Source organism: Micrasema longulum, unplaced genomic scaffold (assembly GCF_059751315.1).
Source record: "Micrasema longulum isolate JH-2025_06_02 unplaced genomic scaffold, ASM5975131v1 h1tg000487l, whole genome shotgun sequence".
NCBI classification, from domain to species: domain Eukaryota; kingdom Metazoa; phylum Arthropoda; class Insecta; order Trichoptera; family Brachycentridae; genus Micrasema; species Micrasema longulum.
The window spans coordinates 2,074,832-2,087,570 of NW_028277684.1; the positions used below are offsets into that span (position 1 = coordinate 2,074,832).

Here is a 12,739-nt window from a genome sequence, read left to right on the forward strand (position 1 = left end):
TTTACTGACAGAATGCATTAAATTATTAAAATAAGTTCGGAGATAATCACTTTTAAAGCATTTTTATTCTTTCAACGCATTATTTCTTCCACGATCTTCTTTTTTTTAAAGCTTTGAAAGAGAATTTTTTTTTCTAGGCATTCCATAAAATTTGAAATTAACATCTTGCACAAATGTTTAAACATATTTTAAATGTATAAAGACTGTTGACTTAATGCATTCTGTCAATACTGACTATATTATATACTATACTGACTAAATAATGCTGACTATACAGCCTCGATATGTTTGGGTAGAATTAGGCTGGTGATTAATTTAATAAAATAATGACACAATTCTTTATTTAAAAGCATACAAGTACATAGAACTATAAAAAAAATGTCGGTTAATTTGAAAAAATACGAAATCATATAAAAAGCGGATATTTTTTTAGGTAAGCAGAAAATTTTTCATTTGAAATATCTTATATTTTTTTCATATTTTCCTTGTCGTAAGTAACAATTCTTGGAGGTGAACCATCTGTTATTTCTTCCACTTTCGAGTTTCTTCCCATCATATTATTTAAGTTACACAAAAGTCTGTAAACACAAATAAAGACATTCAATTAATAAAGTATATGGGTATTTAGAGTGATCTGTTAAGGACGATTTAGTGAATCAATCGATTTCATGAAACAATAGTAAATATTTGAGTGCGTATTAAGTATGTCTATTTTAAAAATGACCCGCTTAAAAAAAATAAATGAAAAATCCAACTGAATGATGAAGTTGAAAAAATATGGAAAAACATCAACCATCTAATTCGTATTGCTATGGAACTTTTTCTACTATTATTTTTTTATTTGAAATCAATTTACTTTTTTTATATAGTTGAAATCAATAACCCTTACTGATTATTACATTCATTTAACAAAGTAATCTGGTGTTGATGTTAATATCAACGAATGCGAACTCCTGGATTTAATCAATATTAATATACCAATACGTTACCAATATGTTATTGTCACCCTTCTCAAACCAACTATTTTTGTCACTCACCTATACCGCGCATACACAGACTAGGAACAAATGTACCTCTCATATGGACATTTTTAACTCGAGTCTCTGTGAATTCAAATCATCTCTTTATAAATATTTTATGATGTTCTATAGTAACGATTAACGTATTATTTGCAAAAGCTGATATTTGCTAAATATTTGGTGTTTATTAATTTTATCTTTTTTTGCTGACATACACACATTTATAGGATATAAATATATGTATTTCGTGCGACTTTTCTTTTTCTTTTTATACCCATGTTTAAATACTTTTTTTTAGTTTTTGATTTTTAATTTTTGTATTTCTAACAAACTCATTATATTTTATATTGTAAAAGGTACTTGTGCCGTATAATAAATAAACAAATAAATATTTTCAACGTCTTTTGAAAAGGTTGTCTAAGTCTATTGTTTAGTTTTGTTTGGTAGCTTATAGTATAATTTTAGTCCCTGGTTTATTAGTCCCGACTGTCCTTTTAGAATTTTGTATGTGTTATCGTGTCCGTGTTTATATTTTAAAAAAAACAAGTTTTAGTTCTTTGTCTACAATGACATCAGTGGCTAATTAATAAATATTTTTTTAAGTCTCTAGGTGAAAATGTTCAGTTACATTTAATTATTTAGTTTTTTAAAAGTGTTAGATGGGAGGTCATATACGAACTTCAATATTTTATTTTGATAAAGTTGATCTCGATAATCTGATGAAGAGGCCCATAAGTCCCCCGCGGCTGGTGTTACTTAAGTTAAAATTTATGGTAATCTTACCTTAACGTGAAGAAGTAGATAATCTCGATAAGGCTGAGGAAGGAGAAGCCGAGGAAAAGGCCCAGAAGTCCCCCACAGTTGGCGAGGAAGTCTGTCTGCCCATAAAGCTCCGAACGGCGCGAGGTGATAAATTGGGGCTCCTTGAAATAGAGTACGACTCTCGCCATGTTGACACTGAAGAAAATAAGAAATACGAATTCATAATGGGACCACTCTTTGAAATACAAGAAGAATCTGCTGAATATTTGGTATTTCCTAGATGAAGCCAATTCTGACTGTCCTGTTAGATCCTCACAGTCCATCAGCTGCAAGGGAAAAATAATAACGAAGCAAAAATACAACTAAAGTATTTATGTCCTGTTATAATGCGCTTAGGGAAATTGGAAATAAAAATGGATTCTTGAAAATTATGAAAAAAGTAATAAAAATTATTTCAATAAAAACGAACTACTTTGAACGACGTCACTAGTCCTTCCGAATCAACCAATGATAGAGGGTTGTGATAGATTTCCGTTTTACTGAAAGTCAATTCACCAATCAGCGGAACTCACCGAAGAAAACTTGTGGCGTGATACGCGGAGTTCTTTTTCCAAGTACGTATTTCCTAATTTATTTAAGGGAGATGAATTTTACTCATAATTTTATTATTTTCTTTCGTTCTTAATTTGTTTTAATGAGTAAAGACTTAACTAGAGACTAACTTAACCAAGGAAAGTTAACTACTAGAAAAGTAAATCATTTGCATGAAAAGTTTGGCTACCACGCTTGAGGTCCTAGGTTCGATTTCTGGGAGGGTCAACATGAAATATACCTGAGGCATATAACTGATCAACTTACCTTCCTGTAAAAGACGATCGAGATACGCTGCATTTATTTAACAAATAAAGTACCATATACACCATCAGGTGTGGGTAAAAGTTTGATGATGACGGCGATAATTTTTAAGTTATTTGATAGGTACAAATTGACTCACTCGGGCATCGCGTCCAGGCTAATGTTATAGGCAGTGAAGAGTTTCTGCCAGTTAAAGTCAGCTTGGGAAGTCTCCGCATCGTACGTGATGGAAGTACAGGCTGGTAAACAGTCGCACTGGGCTGCTACTTCATCCAGTCCTCTGGAGGAACGAGGAGACTTGTCCCTCTGTGCTATTCCTTCCTGTATCTCCCGGGTCAGCAGATTGTCTTAAATGTCATAAAATAAATTACTGATAAAAACTTTTTTTTTTTCAAATTTCGTTTTTAAAATCCCCGCTAAAATTTGGTACAAGTGAGTCCTCGTTTTTACTAAAAGAATTATCAATGCTTGTGTTCTTGTAAAATAATTGAAAAAACAGGCGAATTGCGATATCTTCTGACAGTTTTAATTATTTAAAGTTGTAATCACACATTTTTTAAAAAGTTAACCATGTTTAAACTATGTTAGTGAAAAATTTAGATAAAGGTTTTAATATAAGTGTTTTATAAATAGGTGTCATTAATGTACAATCAATAATCTCCTCCATTATCCTGGCAGAGACGCACCAAACTCTTTGTACGTATAATAGATAATTAGTTTGCTTTTGTGTAAAATCACCTAAATAAATTTAATATCCCAACCGGTTTCGTTTTTTTGTAAATGAATAAAAATAAACGGAATTACTTAGTTGTATAATTTATCATGGTAAATCATAAAGTTAGTGCTTCAAATATTAATTTGATTACTTAGATTCCCCTTTAGATAGATTATTTAAAAATAATATCGCACATTGATTTCATACCTTGAGCTTCAGCCATACACGTGACTTTTCCGACGGAACAAATTTTCGTTTTATCGTTTCCTAAAAAAAAAAACAAATTATCCCATTTAAATTATCATAACTATGTCCACTTCAGTAAATCAATTTTTCGTTTCTGCAAATTTAAATCACAAAGACTGCGAAGAGCGGGTGAAAGCATGTTCGAGGATAGGGCAATAAAAGTTCTAACACTTCTAATCAAATTGGGAGCGGCCTTGAAGCAGACTATGGAAGAGATGGAATGATGTGGAAGAGGGCTGGAGTAGGGTAAAAGGGAGTAGAAAGTAGAAAGGGTGGGCAGAGACATTACATGATGGAAATGTTTCGTAAAGAAGGCCAAACAATAAAGCCGAGGACGAGAAGAAGAAAAGTTTATATTTAATGACAATAATCGAAATATGTCCATCTTACGAGGCATTGAAAATGAGACACAGCCACAAGAAGCAAGGGTGTAGTTGGTAAGGCACTCTAGGTCACAGTTCTGTTGGGTGTATAGTTTGTAGAACATCAGTCTTCTCTCCGAAGGGAAATAACATTGTCTCCTGAACAGAATACAATACCATTTGTTACTTCACTAAAATTAAAGGATAATAATTCACTGATAATAATTCTGATATCTCAGATAGTTACCTGTGAGGATCGTAATTCCGGAGCCCCTCAGAAGTGGTCATCATATTGGGTTTGATGGCTGCAATCACTTCTTGACTCAAAGGTACCCTGAAGTACTGTTTAGATACTCGGGGGATTTCTGACGGCGTATGCAGTAATATCTAAAACACGTAATTAAATCCACGAAAACGATGTAAACAAAATTTATTTAAGGGTCATCATAACAAGGTAACCTGCTCTGAGGAGGACTGTGCTGTGCAGTATTTCATTTTTGTTTTATTTGTTTACATGCCACTGAAATATATTTATTAATTTCTATTTTTAATATGAAAATTTTGAATTTTTCGTTGTTACTCTGTGTGTAAAGTGATCACATAAATCAGCAAATGGCAGTTCGTGAACCCAGTAATGCCCAGACTTCCATATCCTCCTGTTATGTATTGAAATAAATACATACATATATGCTATATATATTTGTTTGAATATGTAATAGTTACAAAAATAACACCTGAGTATCGCAGAATATCACTGAAGTTATTTGCAGGACGGAAAATAGAATTTACTACTAATTAGTTAAAAAAAATAAACCCACCTTGAATCCTTGCACAGGTCCACGACAAATATAATCCAAATCATCATTGTAAGCTCTCATTAGTATCCGAAGTCCAGCTCTTGTTCCCGAGCCCTAGATACAAATGTATTTTCAAAAATCTCAAACATTCAGTATGTATTTACAGACTTATGCGCGTTTTTTACACAGGTTGGTCAGACACTCGAGGCAAAAAAAAGTGGTGATAGAAGATAGTTGATCATGTTTAGTAAAATGTTTAACGTTTGTAAGATATTAATTCTTTACGGTTTTTTCCATTGATTTTCCTTTTTTGTTTTTAAGTAAAAACAATTATTTGCGTTTGCATAATTTATTTAAATATTTCAATTTTGGGGCCATTTTCAACAAGTTTCAAATAACTCACTATTGGAAAATGGGAATCAAGTCGGGGTATAGTGGGGTTCGAACCTCGGACCTCTGATGCGTGAGTCCGCAACACTTGCCACTTGACCATAACCTGATTTACCGAAAATTTTATTTTAGTCGATAAATATTAATATCGATGGCCCATATGACCACCAAGTTTTTGAAATACTCACGCGACACACTTGCTAATGAATATAATTTTCATGCTAAGAAGCATTAATTAAAAATACTTTTCGAATGTGATAGATCTCATTAATTTTTATGTGATAATGTTTTTGGTGTATTTGATACATTATGATTATTAAAAATAGAGGAAAATAAGAGAAAAAAAAATACTCGTTGACTAAAATATAATTATATAAAACAAAATTAAAATCAATGGAAAGAAGAGTAAAATATCAATATATTTTCTTCTTTATCATCTTTCAAGAGATCCTAAGATCTGTGTTACAGAAAACTAGTTGTTTTAAGTTGTTGAGGTCCAACTTTTCCTCCATCTCTCGGGTGGTCTTCCAGGCGGACGTTGACCAGGTAGGATTTCATTAACTGTAGTGGACACAAATCTGTCGCTGCTCATTCTGTCCACGTGCCCCCCCCCAGTATCTTCGTCTGGGTCTGCTCCATCGTACGATATCCGCTATTTCACACGTATCTCTAATTATAGTATTACGGATTCGGTCTCGGGGCGTTTTCCAGTAATGGGCCTTAAGACCTTCATTTCGATGGATCGTTACGATGAATCTCACACACGTCTCGTATATTTTGACCTTACTATCGGTAAGCGTTTCCTTATTTCTTCATATTAAACTCCTCAGACATCCCGACGCAGTTGATGCCACTGAATAGATATATATCTGTGGTTGATGCTTTGTCGATCTGTTCTCGGACTTCGGTGTACAAATCGCTACGACTTGAGATTTCTACTCCCAGATATCTGAAGCTCTTGACCTGTTTCACTAGCTCGTTGTCAATAGTCAGCTTACACCTTATAAGTTGTCCGATTTCTGGAAGACTTGATTAATATCTCGAAATCGGGAAACATTTAATTGAAAATGATTAACCTTTATTTTACGGGTCTATAGGTGTTATGGAACGGCGATGGCGCCACATTATTTTTTACCTCTATGGAGGATTTATAGAGTCTGCAGACGTAAACGTAAGCAATATAATCTAACAATATGTATCAGCGCCGTTGGGGTGATTTTCATAAAAATAGCGCTATATAAATTATCCAACTATAATAACAATACATTGCATGCACAATTGCACAATAGGTATGCGCCCCATTGAGTCAGAAATCAAATGGATTCCAATGGGTATCCACAGTCTAAAAAATGGCGTAACAGCTCTTTTTATAATACAAAACAGATACATATTACAAAAAAGTATCTTTTACACTATTTCTAATTATTATAGTAATAAACTGTTAAATTTTATTACCGTTCCCCTGACAGGATACGTATCCAAAGGAATATCGGAAGAATATCCTCCGTCTAAAGTCCATCCATCTGAATATTTATTATGATCCAAAAATGTGTAGTCGGAATGCATCCTATGGAAATAAAAAGTTATCACTGAATATTCTAAAAGTTATTTCTACTCCAAAGTCTATAAACATAGCGATATAAAAACCCATTTTATCAATCACGCAGGCCATGCACTACGAGATGGAACTATCTTCTCGATTTTTACCTGAGAGTAGCCGTCCATTCGAAAACACTCCCCCAGGTTCTATTACGCACACAGAACCGAACTGTACTTTTTTTATAATAAGAGATTAAATCAAATTTTTCACATACTTACTCCTCTTTTCTAAATAATTCATTGGCATTGAGCATGTTGAATGTAAAACACATGCCTTCTTCGGTAAGTATAGGAGTGAAAAGGGCACTGCAGTTTGTCTTTGCCTCTTTCCACGTGCATCTGTACATCGCTTCTTTCATATCTGGAGCTATCTAGAAATCAATAAAAATACATATCAATTCAAATGATATATTCTTTCAAATAAAATTCGTACAAATTAGGACGCTCAAATGAATGGTAAGTAAAAACGAATGCAAAGAATGTAAAGCAAATATTTATTTATTTATTTATTTACACCTTTTATCAAAAATAAAATCTTACGTTCACTTTGCCCAGCTAACAAGGGTACATACATCGTTCCGAGATAGGCAATTACATTCTAATATATGATAATAGTTAACAAATTAATAGAGAGTACAGACTAATAAAATATAAACTTACCCGTATACATACACACATACACATACATATACATACACACATATATACACACATACACACGTACATACTCCCATGCGTATACACATACATACATTCATAAAACATAGACAATTTATTTATAATGCGAAACTTCATGGTTGCCATCGATATATATATTTTTTTAAATTATTCTTTATTTTTATATTTTATTTTCGACATCCAGTAAGAATCTCCAATCCGTTGCATGCATCAACTTTTCTGACTCCCTACTACCAATGACATAAAAGAGCTCAATGTCAAATAAGAGATTACTATTTAAAATGTCAAAAATTATCAGTAAATTAACGGTTTCAATATTGTAATTCTAGAGTATATAGACAAATTTAATTATAAAAGTTGAAAATTCCGAAATTCAATCAATACCATGGCGAATGTTAATATGCCCAGAATCTTCAATTTTCTACCTAAAAATTTGCATTTATTAGTAACTGCTCAGACCACCTGCAGACAAAGTTACGCAGGTCCTTCATTCGTCGGATAAGTGAGGAAGTACCAAACTATTGCAATCCGTGCTCCCGGACGCTTTCCTATTTTTATTATCTTAACGGTGTCACCTAAACTTGGTGTTCTACCAGCATTGGTATATTGCTCCTGAATAAGAACAATATCCAGCTGCTTATATTCCGTAAAACATAAAAAATATACAGTAAAATTATATTTAAAAATAAAAAATAACAATGCACGCGACGGGCGTCCATCTAATCTGGAGAACACAATCCTAACTGATTCTTACGCCTTACGCCGTGCCGTTTCCGGTCATCTCTTTCGACCCGCGAAAATTATCGCAAGGGTTCATAGAATGGTATACTTTCTAAAAAAACGTAAGATATTTTTTTATGTCAAGAAAGTTTGTTATTGGACTTAAATTCGGACAGTATTTTTTAGTTAAAATGTGAAGAAAAAACACGTAAATTGCCCTAAATCGAATAAAATAGTCTAAATATAGCTTTTTGAAAAATAAAATTTTCCTATTATTTTTATCTTTTTTAAAAATATTTTATCTAAATCTATGCTTAACATAGTCTCATACAATATTTACATCTGTACTTATTTTAACATTATTTATCCTTATTGTACACTTATTGTCTTAATTTATAATATTTAAACTGTTCTATTAAATGTAGACTTACATATATTAATTTATGTTTATTCACTACTTATCTAATCCAGTATTTTTCTATATGTTTGCATTATTTAACCTAGTATTTTTCTATATGTACATTCTTAACATTTAATTTTAAATGTATTTATATTTTTCCTATTTTTTTGTTTTCTCACATTTCTTCAAATAACATTTCTAGGATATTACTTTTAATTTACTTTAATATTACCTCTTTTTACATTTTCTCCTCTTACCTGTTTTTATTCTTTCTTTCATCCCCTTTCTTCATCACGCTTATTTTCCTCGTGAACTGTATTCAAACCCGGTATCGTTACTTCTAGTCATTTTATTGTTGTTATGTATGCATTATTTAATTATGCACGGCAGTGGTGGTTTTGTTTAAAATAAATAATCAAAAACATTATTATGCATGTTAAAATTACTTACAAATATAAGAGCTTCCAGGTGCTCGAGAATCGTAAAATCACTTCCCTCGTTCAGAAGGTGATCATCACATAGTAAAGACACTGTTTCGTATAACAGTCGGCTGTGGGTGCAAAAATATATTAATAACACAAAATAAATTTAGTCAGTATATTTATATTCTTTGAAACTAAGAATTCGAAGCATTTTTTTAATTGTTGAATAAAATTTTGGGCTTGATAGGTTTGAATCAGGGCGTCTTTGAAACAGACAAAATAACGCGAAAATGGTTATCTGCACGAACTGATACATTTGGCCGGTGAAGAGATGGCGACGACTCTGGTTTGTCTGATCGAACTCGTTTCTACCGGTTTACCAACAAGCTAATGAACCAACATATCCTGACAGACAAATTGACAATACGAGGTGCAATGACGGTGATAGAACCATTAAAAGCAGTAACTATAAATTCTAAATAACGCTAATCTTTTATGAACTAAGAACATTTTTTTAAATAAAGTAATTAACCGTTTAAATTTATTTTTGCAATGTGTGGATCTAAAAAGTTGCTACAAGGCCTCTAAAACAAATCCGGGTAAGTGGTGGGAGCTTTCGATGTTGATTACAATTATTTGTAATTACAATTACAATTATTTGTACGAGCGTCCTTTCTCTAAATAAAAAATATTACCAAAAAATATTACAAGTTCTACAAGAAGTCACCGGTTTCAATGGTTCCGAGACGACACTGAGAAGAATGGTGAACAAGATGGATTTAACAATGTTTGAGTATGTCCAAATGCTTGCAGACTGGCTGGATTTACACAGTGTGTAAAGTGGCCACTTAAACCAGCCAATGACAGGTCATAAGCCCTGTAAATGCCTAGACTTCCATATTCCCTTCTCATTAATGTTTTCCCTCTCTGTTGCAATAAATATAAAGATGGATTTAATTGGTGCAAAACAACGGATAACTCGTCGTCGTTGAGTTTTGTCGAAAAATTTATAAAAGAATTATTATCCTGGTGCCTATGTTCAAATCGAAATTTCAAGTAAATAATGTTAAAATAAATTCATATTTTTCCACCGTGGTCACTCTATTAGAATTGGAAAGGTTATGTGGCAATAGCTCTACTCTACTGCAGTTTAAATGTAGTCTCTTCGTTGATTTTGTGTATCAGTATATTTTTCAGTTAACAAAATTCTCCGCACATATTCGCTTCAATACGACAGAATAAACCAAATATTTAGCGATTATATTTGTGACTTAACAATTTTGCAAATATTTCACATGGCGCAAAAACATGTCTCCAGGTTTTCTGTCGGCAGCCACTTCCTGTACGTCCTCCTAAATCAGGTCTGCGTTTTGCATTTCTGACACAAACAACCAACAAAAAAGTTAAGATTAAATAGTATTAATTTAATAGTTACTAATCGATTTATTGTGAACTTACTCTTCTTCTGTAAAGTTGTCCTTAACCCGATGAAACATTTCTGTAAAATTATATATTGTTTGGCGTGATTTAGTTTCTGAACAAATGGTGACTGCGGGAAAGGGAACCTGAAAATACAAATCAAATTATTACCCAACGATTCAAGAGAAAAAAAGATTTGAAAATATTTTATTATATTTATTTTACATATATCTAAAATGTCTTTAAATAAAACATTAGAAATGTAAATAAAAAATAAAAGGCAAATAAATCAAAAAGACTTCCCTATTTTTTTTTATAGTACGATAGATAGGCATCAAATTTCTGTTTTGTTTATGCCGTCCAAAGTTTTGTAAAATGCTTAATTATTATTTACAACAATGGCACTAAATCATTGGCAGTTTCTAGTGCTGCGTTTTGGTATGCGAATGTTAATCCCATTACATAAAAATAATTATTTATTGATATCATCATTATCATTATATTATTGGCACCTTACAGTGCGCACAAGGAACTGCACTGATACCTCGAAACATTTTTTGTTGTATTTGTTTATTTATACACTCAATAAAGAATTCGATTATTACACATTTATGACTAGTTTTCTTATCCCAACATGCCAGAAAGTTCCGTTAATTCGGGACTCTTATATACAAATCAATACAAATATAGAAATATTTATATTACAACACACATCAATATGCAAAACACATAATAAAATTTATTAATTAAATGCATATCAAAAATATAATATAGATATTAGATAAGTTATACGAAGGTATGAAGCTTTGGGTGCCAGTTTAGGGACTATGAAATATTTATTCAGGTACTTATTGCCTTATTTTTACTCACCCGCCATACTGGTGTAGAGGATTCCGCAAAGCTCACAATAACAGGACTCTGTTGCCATTTGTTCCAGATCTTCCATATTAAATGGCCACAAGCAGCCACACTCAGGATAAGCATTATACCCCACCAAATTCTTAAAAATAATTCAGTGCAACATAAAAGTTAGCTTGTAAAATGTTTAATTTTTTTTAAATAAAAAAATAGCTAATTAAAAAAATATATAAGTAAGCAATATTACAACTAAATGCAAATTTTGTGTAAATTTAATATATATTAAACATGTTTTCTCCTAAATTACATGTTTTCCCTACATTAACGCTTCCCATTAAGTAAAAAAAAGACTATTCTTGTGTTCATAATGGGGAGTGACGTCTTAAAATAATGTGTTAATTTTGTTTTTAATTGGGAAATATTTTCAGTATAACATACTCTTATAAAAATATATAGTGTTTTCAATCAGTGCTACACAAAAAAGAAATATGAATATAACTTTTGACTTCTTTCTTAAACATGTTGTATTCCTGACTGGACTTTTTATTTCATTTGTTCATTTCATTAAAGAAAAATAATGATGTTGTGCTGTAGTTATTTTTAATTTTGGAATTAAGATGTTACCAGTTGTTCTAGGGCGCGTACTTACGTTTTGTGACTTATCCGATATATTTCACGTATTGGGGTTGACATGAGTTAGGTCCGTTTTTTTTACAAACGAAGAGAACAAGGAGACACAACAAAAAAATACAACAGTAATGATAATGTAATAATTAATAATAATTAGTAAATAATGTTTTCTCCTTCATTATTTTACAAAAAAAAATAGGCAATAATTCGCAAATATCGCGAGCGCCTTTGGCAGCTATATTCCCTAGATTGAACGCGAACAGAAGAAAGTGTCGAAAATGCTCACTTTCCTCTACTTGACATTTCACGGCTTGTAATCAAATAAAATAATATATGTAACGTAAAAGCAAACACAAATCTAGGAGTACTAACGAACGAACGTCAATGCTGGCGAGCTCATACTAATGAATTAAGCCGCAAAATATTTTTCAGTCTACTCTTAGAAGGTTGCAAAAATTCTTACCCATTAATACTAAATGCACTCTTATTACGCTGATGTTTCCATGACTGATTTAAGCTGTGAGCAACTCAATAAACTTGAACGACTTCAGAATACATGCATAAGGTACATTTTTGGCATTAGGAAATATGACCACATTTCTGATTATCGTAGGCAACTGAAATGGCCCAAAATTAGACAGCGGAGAGACTATCACTCCCTCTCACTTTGTTCAATGTACTTCATAGTCCTAACGCTCGTATATACCTGCGTGGAAAACTTCAACGCATAAGCGTTGAACTGATAACAGTTCATGGTTTACTGCTTTGTTCTAATTCTTAAGGCACTCTCTTAATACCCCTCCACAATTCCTCTTTCTTCTCTAACTCATATAGTGTCCGTGCGGCTCGACTGTGGAATAATCTTCT

At 32.2% G+C, this 12,739-nt stretch overlaps 1 protein-coding gene across 1 annotated transcript; it reads right to left on the reverse strand.

Annotated features, from left to right (window-relative positions):
* Positions 1-324: 324 nt before the first annotated feature.
* Positions 325-11,800, reverse strand: LOC148281217 (pickpocket protein 28-like). The gene is made up of 13 exons (XM_088227064.1): positions 11,681-11,800; positions 11,255-11,384; positions 10,424-10,530; positions 8,994-9,093; positions 6,965-7,116; positions 6,602-6,713; positions 4,778-4,870; positions 4,207-4,346; positions 3,988-4,118; positions 3,559-3,618; positions 2,776-2,983; positions 1,803-1,976; positions 325-578 (listed from the first exon to the last, which is right to left on the reverse strand). Exons 2-13 carry the CDS (start codon positions 11,366-11,368, stop codon positions 464-466), a joined length of 1,506 nt encoding a protein of 501 aa, XP_088083190.1. The 5' UTR covers positions 11,369-11,384; positions 11,681-11,800; the 3' UTR covers positions 325-463.
* Positions 11,801-12,739: the final 939 nt, after the last annotated feature.

Bases quoted from the DNA above. Each gene is read 5' to 3' on its own strand.
- LOC148281217 (XM_088227064.1), bottom strand. From the start codon at position 11,368: ATGCTTATCCTGAGTGTGGCTGCTTGTGGCCATTTAATATGGAAGATC. The intron at 10,531-11,254 runs GTGAGTAAAAAT...TTGTATTTTCAG, and splicing joins CCTCTACACCAGTATGGCGG to GTTCCCTTTCCCGCAGTCAC. The intron at 4,871-6,601 runs GTAATAAAATTT...ATTTGTATCTAG, and splicing joins CGTATCCTGTCAGGGGAACG to GGCTCGGGAACAAGAGCTGG.